The sequence below is a fragment of the Zootoca vivipara genome, chromosome 5 (assembly GCF_965207765.1).
Source record: "Zootoca vivipara chromosome 5, rZooViv2.hap1.1, whole genome shotgun sequence".
Classification (NCBI taxonomy): Eukaryota; Metazoa; Chordata; class Lepidosauria; order Squamata; family Lacertidae; genus Zootoca; species Zootoca vivipara.
The window spans coordinates 11,561,294-11,581,368 of NC_142588.1; the positions used below are offsets into that span (position 1 = coordinate 11,561,294).

The window sequence follows — 20,075 nt, forward strand, 5'->3', positions numbered from 1 at the left end:
TCCATTAAGAAGATGGACCTTCAACTACAAGCTGTGGAAAGAGGAAGGGATTCTTGCCCTGGGTTTCAAATCCAGGACACAGGACCTTTGGTCTTAGTGTGAATCAGCTGATATTGAAGAAGGTTGAGGGAAGAAGTGGATGTGCTTGTGGGATATTCAGGGACCCCCTTTCCTTTCCCAAATGCTTCTGTTTGTTGTGCCATAAAAACAGCCCAAGTCCTCATGCTCAGTGTTCAGTGAGTATTGATTCAGTCTGCAAGCAATTTTAATATTTCTTCAGGGACTTTCCAGCAACAGCACAAGTCATTAATTCATCCTCCCAAATTGCTTATTCAATAGCAGGAACATGGCTCCTGAATAAAGTCTCAGAATTTATGTGACTCGTACGAGTCAGGAGGTCAAGCAACTGTTATGGAGTGAAGTTAAAAATCCAAATAAAATATTGACACTTTTTTGGAGGAGAGGGGGGGGAGGAGATGGGAGGAAGCAAAGGTATTTAAAATAGGGGCTTGCTGCCATGCCCCCAGGATAACAAAAGGAAAGAGATGAAAGACAAGTTGGAGTCTGGAAAATCAATGGGATATACGGCACATTCACTTAGTATTTCATAATTCTTTCTTACACACACAATGTCCTGCACGTACACAGAAATAAGGAGATATATTTTTCCGAGGATATGTTCTCCTAGCTGCATATACACAAATACAGCATAGTCTTAGGTGTGATGTAACTCTTGAGGATAATCTGAAAGGCAAAAATTAAAAATAAAGGCTTGTGTACTCACAATTTGCCCGAGGGGTGTGTGTGTGTTATATATTTGTGTGTGTTAAATCTGTAAGCAGAAATATTTCATTGTCTGCAAAGCACACCATATTTGGACAGGTAGTAACAGGATCCACACACCCTTCCACAGTGGGGACATAGGTTTCCAGGCAGGAGTTGATCACGATGTGGATTTGCCAAGCGTGCCTCCCTCTTAGCATGTTTCTCCCTTTCGTCCTGAGTTCAAGCATCTTCAAAGTCCATGCCCCCTTTGGTAAATGCTGTTCTCCAACTGGAGCTGTCGCAGGCCCGTGTTTCCCAGTTGTCGGTGTTTATACTACATTTATTTAGATTTGCCTTGAGAGAGTCTTTAAACTTCTTTTGTTGACCACCAGCATTACGCTTTCCATTTGAGTTGGAAATAGAGTAGTTGCTTTGGAAGATGATATTCAGGCATGAACAACATGACCAGTCCAACGAAGTTGATGTTGAAGAATCATTGCTTCAACACTGGTGATCTTTGCTTCTTCCAATACACTGATATTAGTTTGCCTGTCTTCCCAAATGATGTGCATTTTGGGGGGGGGGAGACACTGTTGATGGAATCTTTCTAGGAGTTGGAGATGGCGTTTATAAGTGGTCCATGTTTAACAAGCATACAGTAAGGTTGGTAGTAAAACAAGCATTTTGGTTTCCCTGCAAATGTCCCGGTCCTCAAACACACTGCCGCTGCTGAAATCCAGAAGGGTAAAGATTCATTTCATTGTAACTTTGCTCACATGTACTAATGCAAGGCATTCTTGTGGAAGAGAAATTGGGGAGTGCCTGTAGCTCAGTGGAGGTGCTGCTTGTGTGTAGAAAGTCCTAGGTTCACTCATATGGATCATTCTACCAGACACAGAGTTCTTTTTAAAATGCTTTTTAAAGAATTTTATGTTTTTATTTTCTTGGGGTGGTAGGTGGGAGGGTATTTTCTTTGGGGTGGTAGGTGGGAGGGATTTTTAGTTGGGTGTGGGAATCTGTTAAATTTTGGTGTATTGTAATTTTTATTGTTTTTGGTTTCATTGTTTTATTGTGTTTTTTGTGTTTTCCTTTTGTTCCGTTCTTGCTGTTTTTTACAGAGGTTTTATTTTGTTTTTAAGGGGAGGGGTCAGGGCTGCCCGGGAGGGGGTCCCAGCAAGCAAAATGGCTGGGGCAGATTCCACAGGGGGGGATGCACTGGGACAACCGATCTCAGTGGTCACGGGTAGGAGGAGGAGTTACGCTAAGACCAGACCATGTCATTACCGAGGAGGCAGACTTAGTCGTTGTCTGAGGACTATCCCTGCCTCCGGGTCTGGTCCTGACCGGACGGATATTGGAATCAGCAAGGGATACCCACATGACCTGAAGGTGCTGCTGTGCAATGCCAGGTCGATGATGAATAAGACCACTGCCATTCACGACCTGATTGTGGATGGAGGATTTGACCTGGCATGTGTGACAGAGACCTGGTTGGATGAAGCCGATGGGCCCGTTCTTGGCGCTGCTTGCCCACCAGGTTTCTCTTATGCACAGCAACCCAGGCCATCTGGGCGGGGAGGGGGGGTTGCAGTGATTTTTAGGAAGTCATTAGTTTGCACCAGGCGTCCTATTGGTAAGACTGAGTTTTCTGAGTGCATGTTCTGGAAGTTGGGCAATAGGGGCAGTACAGGATTCCTTTTGGTGTACCGACCTCCCCGCTGCACCAAGGATTCCCTGCCCGAGCTGCTTCAGGTCGTGTCGGATGTGCTCCTGGAGACACCTAGCTTGGTTGTCTTAGGGGATTTTAACATCCATGCCGACACGACCTTACAAGGAGCCGCTCGGGACTTTGTGGAAAGCATGGCCACCATGGGGCTGTCCCTGAATAAGTCTGGCCCAACTCATAGCCGCGGACATGCCTTGGACTTGGTGTTTACCTCTATGGATGGTGGTGATCTGACATTAAGTAAAAGCGAAACAAAAGAAGTGCCATGGTCAGATCACTTTCTGGTGCAACTGGACTTCTCCGCAACCCTTCCCCTCTGCAGGGAGGTGGGACCGATTCGGATGGTCCGCCCCCGCTACTTAATGGATCCAATTGGCTTCCAGAGAGTGGTAGGGGATGTTTTATCCCATGTCGATGGCCTTTCAGCTGATTCCCTGGTGGCCCGCTGGAATGCAGAGTTAACCAGCGCTATTGACTGTCTGGCTCCGAAGCGCCCTCTCAGATTGCATGGAGCCCGGACAGCCCCGTGGTTTTCCCCGGCGCTGAGGGTGATGAAACAGTCATTGAGACGGCTAGAGCGCCGGTGGCGGAAAACTCATTTTGAATCAGACCGGACACGGGCTAGAGCTCAACTTCGAGCCTACCAAGTGGCAATGGCGACGGCGAAGAGGACCTTCTTCACCGTCTCCATCGCATCTGCAGAAAACAGCAGCAGGAGACTCTTCCAGGTGGTTCGCAATTTAGCGGAACCACCTGCTCCATCCGGGCCCAGTATGGGCCACATGATCTCCTGCAACGATTTTGCAAAGTTTTTTGCAGATAAAGTCGCTCAGATTCGGGAAGAGGTAGACTCCACCGTGGGAGCAGGGCCGGGGCGGGGGAGTGCTAGAGTCCTGTCTAGTCAAGTTTTGTGGGATCAATTTCAATCTGTTACCTCCGAGGATGTGGACAGGCTGCTTGGACGAGTGAAACCAACCACCTGTCTCCTTGATCCTTGCCCATCCTGGCTTATAAAAGCTAGCCGGGAAGGGCTGGGCGATGGGCTTCGTGGGTTGGTAAATGCTTCTCTCCATGAGGGAGCCTTCCCAGACCCGCTGAAAGAGGCGGTTATTAAACCGCTTCTAAAAAAACCATCCTTAGATCCGGCCAATATGGCCAACTATCGCCCAGTCTCAAATCTTCCATTCTTGGGCAAGGTGATTGAGCGAGTGGTTGCTGAACAACTTCAGGCACGCCTGGAAGAAGCGGACCATTTGGATCCCTTCCAGTCAGGATTCAGGCCTCATCATGGGACTGAAACTGCCTTGGTCGCACTGGTTGATGATCTCCGGCGGGCTAGGGACAAAGGTAAGAGCTGTTTCCTTGTTCTGCTGGATCTCTCAGCGGCTTTTGACACCATCGACCATAACATCCTTCTGGACCGTCTAGAGGGCTTGGGAGCTGGGGGCACTGTCATGCAGTGGTTCCGCGCCTTCCTCCTGGGCCGTGTTCAGAAAGTGGTGGTGGGGGATGAGTGTTCAGACCCCTGGGCTCTCACTTGTGGGGTGCCTCAGGGTTCTGTCCTCTCCCCCATGCTTTTTAACATCTATATGCAGCCGCTGGGAGAGATCATCAGGAGGTTTGGGCTGGGTGTCCATCAGTATGCTGATGATACCCAGCTCTACCTCTCTTTTAAATCAGAACCAGTGAAGGCGGTGAAGGTCCTGTGTGAGTGCTTGGAGGCGGTTGGAGGATGGATGGCGGCTAACAGATTGAGATTGAATCCTGACAAGACAGAAGTACTGTTTGTGGGGGACAGGAGGCGGACGGGTGTGGAGGACTCCCTGGTCCTGAATGGGGTAACTGTGCCCCTGAAAGACCAGGTGCGCAGCCTGGGAGTCATTTTAGACTCACAGCTGTCCATGGAGGCACAGGTCAACTCGGTGTCCAAGACAGCTGTTTATCAGCTCCATCTGGTACGCAGGCTGAGTCCCTACCTGCCCACTGACTGTCTCTCCAGAGTGGTGCATGCTCTAGTTATCTCCCGCTTGGACTACTGCAATGCGCTCTACGTGGGGCTACCTTTGAAGGTGACCCGGAAACTACAACTAATCCAGAATGCGGCAGCTAGACTGGTGACTGGGAGCGGCCGCCGAGACCACATAACACCGGTCCTGAAAGACCTACATTGGCTCCCAGTACGTTTCCGAGCACAATTCAAAGTGTTGGTGTTGACCTTTAAAGCCCTAAACGGCCTCGGTCCGGTATACCTGAAAGAGCGTCTCCACCCCCATCGTTCTGCCCGGACACTGAGGTCCAGCTCCGGGGGCCTTCTGGCGGTTCCCTCACTACGAGAAGCCAAGTTACAGGGAACCAGGCAGAGGGCCTTCTCGGTAGTGGCTCCCACCCTGTGGAATGCCCTCCCACTAGAGGTCAAAGAGAACAACAACTACCAGACCTTTAGAAGGCATCTCAAGGCAGCCCTGTTTAGGGAAGCTTTTAATGTTTGATGGATCTCTGTATTTTAATGTTTGATGGATTTCTGTGTTTTAGAATTTCTGTTTTGTTGGAAGCCGCCCAGAGTGGCTGGGGGAACCCGGCCAGATGGGCGGGGTATAAATAATAAATTATTATTATTATTATTATTACAAGGAGTTTTGTGGGACTGGAGAGTTTGCTATTTTCCTCAGCCAGATAATTTGGTTCAAGAAAAGGCTAAGTAGATGTAATAACCCTTATACATAGTGGCATGCTGTTCACGAGAATGACTTCCACATGTGGTTTATGTGCTGGGCAATTCAGGATCTCTGGAAAGACTTCATTTGAATTAGTCCTTCGTACTCTCACTTGCCTCACAATGTCTCCTTTTGGGGGACGATTATAGGCAGCAATTGGTGCAGTCTGCTAATAGGTGCTCAGATTGAGATAGCCAATAAATGGAAAATAACAGACAACCCTTGTATAGGGGATTGGCTCCAATGTATGTGGCAGATGGAATATACGATAAGACTTACTTAACTAGTAGGATACAGAGTGGTGGTGTTGAGAAAAGTATACTGATAATTAAGTTATTTTATTCAGTGTGAATAAATGCTATAATTTAAGTTTTTTTGGCAGATATTTTATTGATAGGCAGGTTCCACTTCTAGTCTGTCACTGGATCTTGAACTGCATCTTATCTGTGCAAACTAATATTTGGTTTTGTCATTTATGATGTAGTATACATAGATTTTAGTAGTGATTACGTTATCCATGGCTATGCATGAAGTATTTGATTTGGGCACATGAAATGACATTTATATTTGAAAAGAAAAGGCCTCATATTACCTGACTTTAAAACGTCTATTTTTTTATTTTTACTTTTGGTGGGGGAAATCAGCAAACTACTGTCCTCACCAAACAAGTAAGGGTGTATTTTAATCTGCAATGGGTTTTTGTTGAATTACTTGCTTCCATGATCTAGTTATAATCCATGGGGGATTGTATCAGTACTGTATATATATCCCTTGATCTTTTTGCTCACCTTCTCATCCTACCCTGTGTGGCGGATGTTCACGGCAAAACTGGAAATTCTGAATCCAGCTATACGTAACATCAACATTGAGTAAGCGATACAGTTCCTTCCTCTTCAGTGCTTGGACACTGAGATCCAGGGCCGAGGGCCTTCTGGTGGTTCCCTCACTGCAAGAAGTGAGGTTATAGGGAACCAGACAGAGGGCCTTCTCGGTAGTGGCGCCCGCCCGGTGGAACACCCTCCCATCAGATGTCAAGGACATAAGTAGCTATCCTATTTTAAAAAGACATCTGAAGGCAGCCCTGTTTAGGGAAGTTTTTTAAAAAAATATTTAATGCTGTATTGTTTTTAACACTCGATTGGGAGCCGCCCAGAGTGGCTGGGGAAACCCAGACAGATGGGTGGGGTATATATAATAAAATTATTATTATTATTATTATTATTATTATTATTATTATTATTTATTACACTAATATATCAAACATTTTTCTTAGGGTTTAAATACAACAACACTGTGCTGATTTGTTGTAAAACTTGTGAAGTGGAGAGAGCCCTCCCCCATAGCAGTCACCTGCCCATATTTTTCTAAATGGGGAAATGACAGGCCCCAGAGCAATATCTTTTAAGAATCTTTAGTTGGATATCTTTTTCCTTACAACAGTTTTGGGGATGTGTGCCCCAAACACACATCTACTAAGTCGATCTGGGAAAAAAAGATGTTGGCAAAGGGTTACAGCGGAGTAGGTATCTGCCCTGAATCAAATTTTCAGGAACCTTTTAACAACTACGCAAATTGCAAAGTCCTAGATGTGAATCACAGCTCACAAAGCTTCAAAGGGGGCCTTAGGACTTCTGTGCTTCCTGAGTTAGTCCGGGACACAGTTCAGAGAAGCTTGCAGTTGAGTTATGGGGAGCAAATGAGTTGTACAAATCCCTAAATCGAGCGAGGGCACCTCTGCCGAACGGCGGAGGGACCACAGTATGAATAGAACCTGCCATGATTGACACCAACAGCAGGAAATTCCCTTCACTGTGTGTCACCCGAGGTTGCCAGGGAGACTTCGGGTCTCATTTATTACAACGAATACACGGCTACGTAGCCGAACATGATACAATGTGTAGGCTTCATTCGGAACCCCTCGGGCGGATTTTGGACGGACGGACTGATGAATAGATACATTTCTACTAAGTATACATACATTATATCACTCTATTGATTTTTGAAAAGTTCCAGGTCTGCCAAGCTGTAATGAGATTTTTGAACTTTGGGCTGTGATCAATGAAAGGAATATTATTGGCCTGCAGAATTGATATAACCCCTCTCTGCAGAGCGTTCTGCTCCCAGGCTGCCCCCGGTTCCCCATGTATAGGATTCCACGAGACACTTAACCTCTCTTAGAGTGTCATCAGGCTAAAAGGAATCTAATAGTGACACAGGACTTGTGCGTAGCTCTCCGGCACTATTGCTTTCCTGTCACAAATAATTTATAGCTTTCTATTTCCATCCCTTTGCCTGTACCCCATCACTGCTTCCTGGGGCTGCTGCAGGGGAGGGGGGTGCGAGCGCAGAGGTGGGATCAATATGCTCACGCGAGCATCACTTCAGGGTGCTTTGTGGGAGCAAGGAAGGAGCAGTTGTAATATCTGCCCCTTTCTGTCTTCAAGTGCCAGGCAGCTCTAGAACTTATCTCCTTCAGCGCATGCTTCTTGGTACTTCAAAACCAACAACATAAAGGTCATGGCAGCTGTACTGCTGCCCCACCCCCACCCCCCACCCCTGCCAGGCAAAGGCTCAGCTAGTCTAGCTGCCTGTGTCCAATAGCTATCAACCAGGTGACTTTGGAAAACTCACAAGGGCACTTTGCTGGTTGGTTTACTGTAGAACAGCACCATACCTTCCAACATTTCTCCAATAAAAATAGGTCTGTCCTATTCCATGATGATGATGATGATGATGATGATATAAACCTTTTTTTTAAAAGCTTCCCTATACAGTGGTAAAGGTAAAGGGCCCCCTGACCATCAGGTCCAGTCGTGTCTGACTCTGGGGTTGCGGTGCTCATCTCGCTCTATAGGCCGAGGGAGCTGGCATTTGTCCACAGACAGCTTCCGGGTCATGTGGCCAGCATGACAAAGCTGCTTCTGGCAAACCAGAGCAGTGCACGGAAACGCCGTTTACCTTCCCGCCGGAGCGGTCCCTATTTATCTACTGTACTTGCACTTTGATGTGCTTTCGAATTGCTAGGTGGGCAGGAGCAGGGACCGAACAACGGGAGCTCACCCCGTTGCAGGGATTCGAACCGCCGACCTTCTGATCAGCAAGCCCTAGACTCTGTGGTTTAACCCACAGTGCCACCTGGATCCCTTACTTCTGGTTAAGAACTTAATTCGTTCTGGAGGTCCGTTCTTAACCTGAAACCGTTCTTAATTTGAGGTACCACTTTAGCTAATGGGGCCTCTCGCTGTTGCCACACCGCGGGAGCACGATTTCTGTTCTCATCCTGAAGCAAGGTTCTTAACCCGAGGTACTATTTCTGGGTTAGCAGAGTCTGTAACCTGAAGCGTTTGTAACCCGAGGTACCACTGTACAGGGCTGCCTTCAGATGTCTTCTAAAGGCTGTATAGTTACTTATCTCCTTGGCTGGGGGGTCGCATAAATCAACACACCCCAACATTTCTATGATGAAAATAGGGATCTCCTAAGAAAAAGTGGGATGTTTTGGGATCAAATCAGAAACTGGGGTGGCTTCTGTAAATCTGGGACTGACCCTGGAAAATAGGGACACTTGGAGGGTCTGCAACACAATACAATACAACCTACCCTATCCTTTCTTTAGATTCTATAACACCGGTCTTGAAAGACCTGCATTGGCTCCCAGTACGTTTCCGAGCACAATTCAAAGTGTTGGTGCTGACCTTTAAAGCCCTAAATGGCCTCGGTCCAGTATACCTGAAGGAGCATCTCCACCTCCATCGCTCTGCCCGGACACTGAGGTCCAGTGCGAGAAGCCAAGTTACAGGGAACCTGGCAGAGGGCCTTCTCGGTAGTGGCACCCGCCCTGTGGAACGCCCTCCCACCAGATGTCAAAAAGAAAAATAACTACCAGACTTTTAGAGGACACCTAAAGGCAGCCCTGTTTAGGGAAGCTTTTAATCTTTAAGAATTTAGTGTATTCTAATATTTCTGTTGGAAGCCGCCCAGAGTGGCTGGGGAAACCCAGCCAGATGGGCGGGGTATAAATTATTATTATTATTATTATTATTATTATTATTATTATTATTATTAATTATATCCTGCTATGATTATCAGTGTTCTACCTATTTTCTGATAAGCTTGCTGAGTCTGTTTCCTGCTATCATACAAAATACTCTAAATTCACGCAGCTCGGGTAGGAGATTTCTAGGGTCAACGTATATATTGAAGCCTATATATTGTGTCTCTTATTATGTAAAGGCTCTTGCATATGCTGTCTTTCCCCCTTTAGTCTTCTAAATGTCTTTTGTTGTTCTGTGTGCTCATTGTCAACTTTTCTACTGTGTAGTTTAAGGATCTAGAACATAGAAAGCATTGTTCTTAAGGGATGAGCCTTTCTACAGTCCCACACCCTCCAACATTTCTCTGATGAAAATAGGGATGCCGTATTTATTTATTTATACCCCACCCATCTGACTGGGTTGCCCTTTTGGCAGCTTCCAACATATATAAAAACAAAATAGAATATTGAACCAAAAAAACCTTCTCTAGTATAGAGGATGTCTTCTAAAGGTTGTACAGTTACTTATCTCCTTGACAAGGGTGGTCTCATAACTCTATACCCTCCAACATTTCTCCAGTGAAAATAGGGACATCCTAAGTGTGATATTCAGAGATCAAATCAGAAACCAGGATGGCTTCTGTAAATCTGGGACTATCCCTGGAAAATAGGCACACTTTGAGGGTCGGTGTCTGCCAGAGCCCCAGCACGATACTATACTATCTGTTTCACATTTCCCCTAAAGCCTGCTTTTCTCTCTCTCTTTTGCTTCCTGTGAAGCCTAATCCCACACAGCAGAACTCTTATGTTGAGAAAATGTACAATGTCTACAAGATCTATGTTCAACAAAGAGGTTAAACCATCTCTGTATTACTGGGTCAGGGAGCTCTGTTGACCTTGTCAGGCAGCACAACTTGGATCATTTTTTTGTCCACTTCCTTCATGGTGGCACAAAGCTGCAAGTTTCACTTCTCGCACCAAAGTCGCACTCTTTCCTGATCCGATCAGAATTATGTATTCCGGTGGCAGCTAATGAGAAAATATTAACCTTGCAAATGTGGAGGGAGGAAGAGACTTTCCTTTTCCCTCTCCTGAAAAGGAGCCCTAGAGTTGAATTCTCATGAGTATTGAATTGTCAAGAGATGGGAAGTCTTACATGAGCAGATAGGCAAATCATACACTTTGTTTTGTTTATGTCTTGAAGACACTACTCAGATTCACAACTATGCAAGGGGTGTCAGAGACTGGTTCTCAAGACTGAAGAACTGTGCAGTCCCTGGGATACAAGCCCCCATGGCAGAGCATAGCAAAGTCCTTTGGGAGAAAGAGCTGTAAGATAACCCGCGCTTCTGTGGGCTGCCACGTTTACTTTGTTGGGAGATTTGTGATCAGATCTCCTGTGTGTGTGTGGTTTTTTTTTTAAAAAAAATAACTACCAGGGTGTCTGTCTGGCTCTCTGAATCAGATTGGATGCGACTCTGAAGGAGGGAACTGTTTTCCTTTATGCTATTTTCCTAATTAAAATCATGCCCTGAAGTTCCTATTTCCCCCTCGGGCAAGAATATATAATAAATATGAGACCTGTGGTTTTCCCCTTGCTGCTTTGGAGAGCGTGTGATTTTTTGTTAGGAAATATCGAGAGAGAGAGAGAGAGAGAGAGAGAGAGAGAGAGAGAGAGTTAACCACATTCTACCAGCACCATGGGACATGGGTGGCACTGTGGGTTAAACCACAGAGCCTAGGGTTGCCGATCAGAAGGTCAGCGGTTAAAATCCACGCGATGGGGTGAGCTCCCATTGTTTGGTCCCAGCTCCTGCCAACCTAGCAGTTCGAAAGCATGTAAATAGGTATTGCTACAGCGGGAAGGTAAACGGTGTTTCCGTGTGCTGCTCTGGTTTGCCAGAAGCAGCTTTGTCATGCTGGCCACATGACCTGGAAGCTGTACGCCGGCTCCCTCGGCCAATAACGCGAGATGAGCGCCACAACCCCAGAGTCGGTCACGACTGGACCTAATGGTCAGGGGTCCCTTTACCTTTTTACCAGCACCACAGTCCCAATTACATAACCCACCCTCCCCACAATAGCTTTTGCGTTTTTAGAAACTGTGGATTTTCCAGCCTCATGTCTACTTTCGTCCTTTCTGGCCAGCTACAAACACTCTTGACTCTCTTGATTCTGAAAGCTTTGTTAAAGCCCATGGCCTGTTCTTCATCCAGTCCCTAAGCATGTTTACTCATAAGGAAGCCCTTCCGAGTTCAATGGAATTTGGTAGGGAGTCCTGGTAAATACTCCTACGATTGCAGCCTTCCTCAACCTTCCCAACCAAAATGAAGTCTAAGCAGAGCCATCTCTCAAGGCATTTTGTTGCCTGAAGCAAAATACAAGATGGCGCCTCCACGCCCATGTCATATACAGAAGCCAGCTGAACTACTAGTTGAATATTATTTCAATACTGTGGTGAAGGGGATAGTGTCCTCTACCACAAAGGGCCACATGTGAGTGCAGAATAGGCCATGTGGGAGACTCTGGAGTAACAGTGATGGGGGACACCATTAATGTTGATCAGCATCTGCCACCAGAGGTGGGTATTATCTAATGGTAGGGCTGAGCCTATGTAAGCATAACTACATCTGAACACATACACAGATTACGACATTTGTCTCTTCTTTTCTTTCCCTCTGTGCCTGCCCTCTTGTCCCATCCCTAATCTCAATATTTATCTTGTAAGACTTGGTGCAAGACTTACTTTTGGCTTAAAATTACTCTGCATGGTTCTGTATATAAAGGAAGATGTTAAGAACAATGGGTGGTATTCAACTAAATTTTACTCAAGATTAGGTATGTTGAAGTTAATGGCGCTAACTTAGGCTCATTAATGTCATTAATGAGTATAAGTTAATTGCGTATCACCCAATGTTGAGACTCCTTTCACCAATAAAGAAGTGTGCATGCACACGAAAGCTCATACCAAAATATAAACTTAGTTGGTCTTTAAGGTGCTACTGAAGGAATTTTTTTATTTTGCTTCGACTCAGACCAACACGGCTACCTCCCTGTAACCAATAAAAGGGATCCTCATAGAAAATGGCAACGACTGTATGTCCTTAAAAAAATTATTTACATGTTGCTAAACTTCCTACACCATCTTTAAGGGCAGTTTACTCCAACCCGCTTCTTTCTCTTGTAAGAATCAAATTATAGCCCTAAACAGTTATTTCATTAAGAAGTGAGATGTAAACCAACTGCCATAATACATTGAGCTGAGTGGCTCTTGGTCGCTGGCACACAAATTGTATTTTCATAATAATACATGAATGAATGAATGAATGAATAATAAATTCTAAATTCACAACATACATTCTACATGCTTGAGATGGAGACTTGCAGTCTTCATCATTCAGGTTCAGACTGGGGGTGGGGAAGAAAAGGTGCATATTTTAATTTGAATTTAGCTAATCTGAACTTTCAGAAGCAATAAGCAAACTGAAACACAGCCACCTTTTGAAATCTGCACTTCTCTGAATTATCCCGTACAGTTCTACTGCCAAAAAAAACCAACCATGCACAAAAAGGCATATGCCAGGAGAAACTGTTTTCAAAAGAATATGCATATTTTGCAAATTTGCATTCAAAAATATGAATGCTAAGAGAAGCGCTCGTTCAAATACGTTTTTCAAATGTTCGTGAGGACTTTTAATCAGAATTTGAAAACTGACATGGAAACGTGGCAAATGAATTTAAGATTGGGGGGGGGATTAGAAACCGAAAGAGACGGATTTAATAGCTTGTATGCTTGTGTGTTTTTCGTTATGGCAGGATCATCCGAACCAAAGTGCAGCAGCCATTCCACCCAACACCAGATGGGAGTGCGACGGGAGTCACTGCAGCTGGACATACTATAGGTAAGATGAAACCAGAGAGGTGGGGATGGCGGGGGGGGGGGAGAGAAAGTAATGTCAGGATTTGAGTGGTCTCATACACAGGTCCAGCACACAGTTAAACAAAAGGACAAGGTTAAGTGAGGCAAAGCTTTCATGAATGTCTCCCCAAGGCCAAAGGAGTATCAAGCTTGTCCTCTAGCTAGGCTTAGATCTTGGGCACAGAAGTTGTATGTTTGAGTGGCAGCCTGCAGTTGCTCTTCCAAAGTCGTCCTCATGTTTGTGCAAATGCTTTGCTGTCCCATTGCTTGGGGCACATCTATGCAGCAAACAAATCTTCCTTTTCGGAGGAGCAAGTGGCTGCCGCCGTCTCAGAAACCTGCCTTGTAGCTGTGTGAAAAAAATCCCTTGTAACCACAGTTAGCGACGGGAGCCCATTTCCTGCAGGATCAAAAATGCAGTGTGCCCCATATCCATGTATACATTTCAAAAAATGGTGTTGCTCTACGCAGGTTTTATAAGTGTGTGCACACCAAGGGAGCGATAAAAGACTGAACAGAGGCTAGAATTAATTGAATAGCCTTTTCCCCCAGGGATATGACTTTTGTCTCATGGAAGTGAAAGGTACTTAAATGAGATCACCTGCCAAATAATGCAAGTTTGCCAAAGAAGCGCAGGGACAAATGTAGGGGCTGTCCTGTTTTCCAGTGCCACTAGACTGCAGTGCAGGGAAGGAACAGCGTTTGAAGAAATGGGCATGCAGATTCTATCTCCAAAGCCCTCGATTCTGCACTGTGCCGAGCAGCCAAATCTTCCTGTATAAGGTCTTGAAGCTGGGGGAAAAGATACCAGAGTCTGTGCACATAGAGGGGTGGTACAGCTCAATCCAGCCTCCTTGAAGGTCTAACCCAGGCATCCCCAAACTGCGGCCCTCCAGATGTTTTGGCCCACAACTCCCTTGATCCCTAGCTAACAGGACCAGTGGTCAGGGATGATGGGAATTGTAGTCCAAAACATCTGGAGGGCCGAAGTTTGGGGGTGCCTGGTCTAACCAGCTGTGCCACCGGACTGTTTCCCTGGTCTGTCCATGGTAAATTACCCCCTGAGTAATGTACAGTTGTAACTTGGTTTTTGAACAGCTTAGTTCTTGAACGTTTTGGCTCCCAAACGATTGAAACCCAGAAATGACTGTTCCAGTTTGTGAACTATTTTTGGAAGCTGAACGTCCAGCGGGCCTTCTGCGGCTTCTGATTGGCTGCAGGAGCTTCCTGCAGTCAATCAGAAGCCACACTTTGGTTTTGGAAGTTGAACGGACTTCCGGAACGGATTCCTTTCGACTTCCAAAGTACGACTGTGTATGCATTAAAAGAGTTGTGCAAGCATTCCCAGAAGTATAAATAAACGCTCCTCTCCAGTTTTATTACTAGTAATATAGTAGCACTAACTCCAATCTAATTCCTGTAGGATGGCATATTTTGGGTGGGTGAGGGGACAAATAGCCTTTCTGTTGCATTATTTACTCAAAAGGGGGTGGTGTGGACACCCACAGTAAAAAAAGGGGGGATGTGCAGCCATGACTGGTCCTACCATTAGGCAAGGTGAGGCAATTGCCAGACAACAGGCAGCAGTAGTTACCCGTGGCTTTTCTTCCTGAGCCCCTGGCCCTCCTGAGTCTTCCCCAACTTGGCCTGCTACCTTGCGTGTGGTAGACAGTATCCCATCAACAGCGTTCAGCCAGTTTTTGTATGTGGAATTGGAAGAGGCAACATCTTTCCCATCCTTCTGGCAACATAATAAATTTGGCTGGTCCTGTGTGCAGCCCTCCAAAGAGTTGTTAAAAATGAGAGCGGGAAGATAATTTTTACAAATGAAATTATAGTCACTGCAGTGAGGAGAAGGGTATCCTCACAGACAGTGGTGACCAAACTTTCTTCAAAGGAGGGCCAGATTTGATGAGGTGAAGGGTCCTGAGGGCCGACCAAAGTTGTCAACCTTTTTTTTAAGGTTTGAAGTTATTGAGCTAAACTGCCACAGGGGCTGGATCAGGCTCCCGAAATGGACTTTGGACATAGATATGCAGACATTTTTGTTTGTTCCACAGGAACCCTTGATTTTGAGGGGCACTGAGGGAGGAGCAACTCTCACATACAATAATTCTGCAGCATGGAGAAAGATGCATTTCTCACGCACCCCGTAGTATAAATAGGACTCTCCTTCCCAGTATGTTTCAGAACACAATTTGGTATTGAGCTTTAAAACCTTAAATGGCCTTGGCCCTGTATAGCTGAAGGAGCGTCTCCACCCCCATCGTTCAGCCTGAACACTGAGGTCCAGCTCTGAGGGTCTTCTGGCAGTTCCCTCATTGTGAGAAGTGAGGTTGCAGGGAACCAGGCAGAGGGCCTTCTCGGTAGTGGCCCCTGCCCTGTGGAACTCCCTTCCATCAGATGCCAAAGAGAGAAACAATCCTATGACTTTTCACAGACATCTGAAGGCAGCCCTGTTTGGGGAAGCTTTTAATGTTTGATGTTTTGGTGTGTTCCTTTATACTTTGTGGGAAGCAGCCCAGAGTACAATCAGTCAGTCAGTCAATCAATCAATCAATCAATCAAATAATAAATACTTCATGACCATCCCTACTTGTTGTCCAAGGCCTCAGGATGGGTGTTCTTATCAGGGCTCCTAGATTCCAAAAGAAACTGCAGCGTTCCTTGGTTTTCCCCTTCTTTAATCTATTATAGGTGACTTTCCAAGCTGCAGCCATTTCCTCCTCCACCTCCATGCTCATGAGATTGAAGCAGGTCCTTCCTCATAAACAAGTGGTGGCCCCAGCTTCTGTCTGAAGGAGCCTTCTGGCTCACGAGGTGGTGATAGCACCATGCGTGCTCTCCTTCTTTGGCATTAGCTACCAAGGACAAACGTGGCTGTTCAGCGCTTCCATGGTGCCAATGCTACTTTCTCGGCAGCCCACTTTGCTGGGGGTGCGGGGAGCAATTTCAAGCTGCGATCTATTGCAATGTGACCATTTGGGCCGGGGGGGGGGGAGTTGTTGTTGTTTGAACCGTACTTGGGGCAAGAGGAGAGAAAAGGTGCATCTGAGTATCCTTGCCATCTCAAAGTCACTGCTTCTTTCCCGCCTCACAAGTCTATCAAGTTTATATTAATCAGCGTCAGTTGATTAATCCAGCGCATTAATCTGTTAGATCTCGGGTTACTTCCACGCCAGGTGTTTTGAGGTGGAGTTCCCCATTATTTGGCCTCTAAAAAGAAGGTAGGGAGAATCAGTTTCTGAAGCATGGGAAACAGTGAAGAAGAATAAGGAGTGCTTAAAACCCCGAGTAAGATCAACATTTCAACTTTGGGTCAGAACACATGTGCTCTGCTATGCTGTGATTTTTTTCACACCACCACAGAGACTCGACGTATTCTACTTATTCCATCACTTTTAAGCAATGACATTTCCCTAAATTAACCTGCACAAATGAAAAAGACAGTTCTGCGTAAAAATACTACTACTTCTTTTAAATAAATAAATAAAGCAAGCATGTTCAGGTGCTTCAACTCGGTGGGGGGGCACAAGGTGCCACCGGCCCCCTCAACAGCTTGGCACTGATAGCTCAGTTAGAGTGTTTCCGGGGTTGTCGACTTCGGAAGTCGAAACCTTCAGAAGTCGAATCGTTCGGTTGTTGAGGTACCACTTTACTCATTTAAACAACCTTAAATCAATCACTTCCCTTCTTCTCTTTCCATGGTTCATTTTGCATACTATACACCCCTGCATATTTACATGAACTAAACCATTCAGTAAACCACCGTTACATCTTTAAAAAATTATTTACACTGTTGAATTTATCTTAATACTACCAGCGTTTTGAAATGAACACAATTTTCACCCATATATTCCGTAAACTTTTTCCAGTCTTCTTTAAATGTACATTCTTCTTGCTCTCTCTCTCTCTATGTTAAATCTGCAAGTTGCGCATATTCCATCAGTTTAAGTTGCCATTCTTCTTTGGTTGGGACCTCGCTCGTTTTCCATTTTGGGGTTAACAAAACATGGGCCACAGTAGCAGCATACATAAATAGTCTTTTTTGACACCTGGGAATTTCCCTCTGAATGATCCCCAACAAAAAGGAATCTGTTTTTTGGGGGGGTTGGAAAGGTCCTTTTAAACATTTTTTTCAATTCATTGTAGATTCAGGGGTGGCCAACTCCCAAGAGACTGCGATCTACTCACAGAGTTAAAAACTGGCAGTGATCTACCCCCTTTTGGGGGGTTCAGGTCAAAGTTGTTGAGTTTTTTTCAGGAGGTAAAGTGTCGAGCTTTTTTTTAGGGGAGCCACAGTTGTTCAGCTTCGGGGGGAGCCAATGACCCACCAGTGATCTACTGCAGACGTCCAGTGATCTACCAGTAGATCACGATCTACCTGTTGGACGTGCCTATTGTAGATCATTTCCCAATACTCTTTTACCCTTTTACAAGTCCACCACATATGATAAACGTACCCTCAACCTCATTACATCTCCAGCACTCATCTGATTCGGAATTATACATTTTAGCAAGTCTACTCAGAGTTAAATATCACCAAGATTGCAGGTTTGGTCCCTGTATGGGACAGCTGCATATTAGGTTTGGGCTAGATCAGGCATCCCCAAACTTCGGCCCTCCAGATGTTTTGGACTACAATTCCCATCTTCCCCGACCACTGCTCCTGTTAGCTAGGGATCATGGGAGTTGTAGGCCAAAACATCTGGAGGGCCGCAGTTTGGGGGTGCCTGGACTAGATGTTCCACAGGGTCCCTTCCAACTCTACAATTCTATGATTCTGTAATATTTGTTGGAAGTAGGCTGGGCCCTCTCAGTGTTGAGGGGGTGGAGGAGACCAAGTGCGGAGCCAAACATGGCGCTGCCTCATTGGCTGGCTCCTCCAGGGTGCTTGGCCTCCTTTAGATGATGCAATGTTGCACGCCATGTGGGACGCAGCTGATGTCATGTCATGCACGCCAGGCCCGCTCAATCTCAGGGGCAACTTGGAACTTCTGCACATGTGCAGGGGCAGATTTAGGTTTGATGAGGCCCTAAGCTACTGAAGGTAATGGGGCCATTTATATGTCCAGCTATCAACAACAAATCGTCCCTGTTTTTCGTGTTGAATATGTACTATATGGTACCCTATATATAGGAATGAGCAAACCAGTGATATTTTAGGGAGCAGGCTAGCAGGTGGGGCCCATGACTTACACTGTTGCAGTACGTTTCCGAGCACAATTCAAAGTGTTGGTGTTGACCTTTAAAGCCCTAAACGGCCTCGGTCCGGTATACCTGAAGGAGCGTCTCCACCCCCATCGTTCTGCCTGGACACTGAGGTCCAGCGCCGAGGGCCTTCTGGCGGTTCCCTCACTACGAGAAGCCAAGTTACAGGGAACCAGGCAGAGGGCCTTCTCGGTAGTGGCACACACCCTCCCACCAGAGGTCAAAGAGAACAACAGCTACCAGACCTTTAGAAGGCATCTCAAGGCAGCCCTGTTTAGGGAAGCTTTTAATGTTTGACGGATTTCTGTATTTTAATGTTTGATGGATTTCTGTATTTTAGAATTTCTGTTTTGTTGGAAGCCGCCCAGAGTGGCTGGGGGAACCCGGCCAGATGGGCGGGGTATAAATAATAAATTATTATTATTATTATTATTATTATTATTATTATTATTATTATTATGTAGGTTTTATTCTATTTGTTTTTTAATATTATATTTTGGAAATGTACATCCAGTTTCTTTCCCTTTAAATTTTTTTGGGGGCCCCCAAGAGAGTGGGGCCCTAAGCTATAGCTTGTTTAGCTTGTATGTCAATCCGGCACTGTGCATGTGCTATCTACACCTCTAGCTCACACCAAAGGGCAGCGCGAAACAAGCAGGAACCCAACAGGTGCAAGGAGACACCTTTATTAGTCCAAGTAAGTGGTATAGATTCCAACGCTCCTTTCAAAGCAATTAGCTCTTCTCTAGGGGACTGTCAGAATCAGGATGAGCTCAAATCTATTGCAAGCTCAGCTGCCACGGAGGGAGTCCGTATGTCAGTGGCTCATTTTGGAGCTAGTCATCTAAGAAACTGTAATAGATGTAGCCTATTTCTTTTTCTGTCAGGCCCCTGATGAAGAGCTAATTGTTCAAAAAGAGGTTGGGATTTATACCTCTTGGATGAATACGCTTGTTCCCTGCACCTGCTGAATTTCTGGTTCTTCTGAAGTTAGGTTCCTGCTACTTCTATACTTCTTTCCCAAGCTCTCTCCACCTGCAGTCTTTGTATATACTGATGTTAAAAATAGTGTGTGAGAGAGTATCAATTAGTCTAGCAAATGAATTGGTTAATTATTGCAACCCTAATTTATATATTTGGATCCTGATACTGATGGTTTTGTAGTCGTTTTAAACTGTTCTGTTGATGTAACAGGGAATAGCTCATATTTTCCCCAAATTGATTTCTAAAAGCGCCTTAAAGCTATATTTCCAATAGTCGTTTTGCTCACTAGATTGTTAAATTTTCTATGGTTAAAGTATGGGAAACAGTTGCCTTTGCAAAGGTGGCAGGTGACCGAAATGCAACTTGTGAATTTGTTTAATTATAATTTATTAACAGATAGAATAACAAGCAGAAAGCCAGCCTGTCAATTAAAGGCACTTATTAGGAAGCTTATCAGGAATTCCTTGATCAGAAATTTAGTAAGGGGAGGTTAGTTGCTGAAAACCTGCTGCCACCGCAATGCACAGCTAGAGGATATTGTGTATTTTGTTGGTTGCACATTAAGATATTCCTGAGCAATGTGTGTCCAGTACATTCTCTTGATGTGGGGAGTGCTGCAGGAATGACTTTCTAATTCCTGTTTAAGAAATTAGAGGTGTACTGCATTGAACAGTACCCCTTCTTGGGTACCCCTTGCAGACCAAGATTACTCTATGTCCCAGA

The 20,075-nt window shown here is 45.4% G+C and overlaps 1 protein-coding gene across 15 annotated transcripts in view; it reads left to right on the forward strand.

The window, feature by feature from the left end:
• The window catches only part of PAX2 (paired box 2), a 126,426-nt gene that overhangs the window by 38,012 nt on the left and 68,339 nt on the right, over positions 1-20,075 (forward strand). For all 15 annotated transcript variants that reach the window (XM_088670064.1, XM_088670062.1, XM_088670070.1 and 12 more), the window contains one exon: positions 13,055-13,140. In XM_088670064.1, coding sequence (XP_088526190.1) covers positions 13,055-13,140 — 86 coding nt within the window. The remainder of the gene's footprint in view (positions 1-13,054; positions 13,141-20,075) is intronic.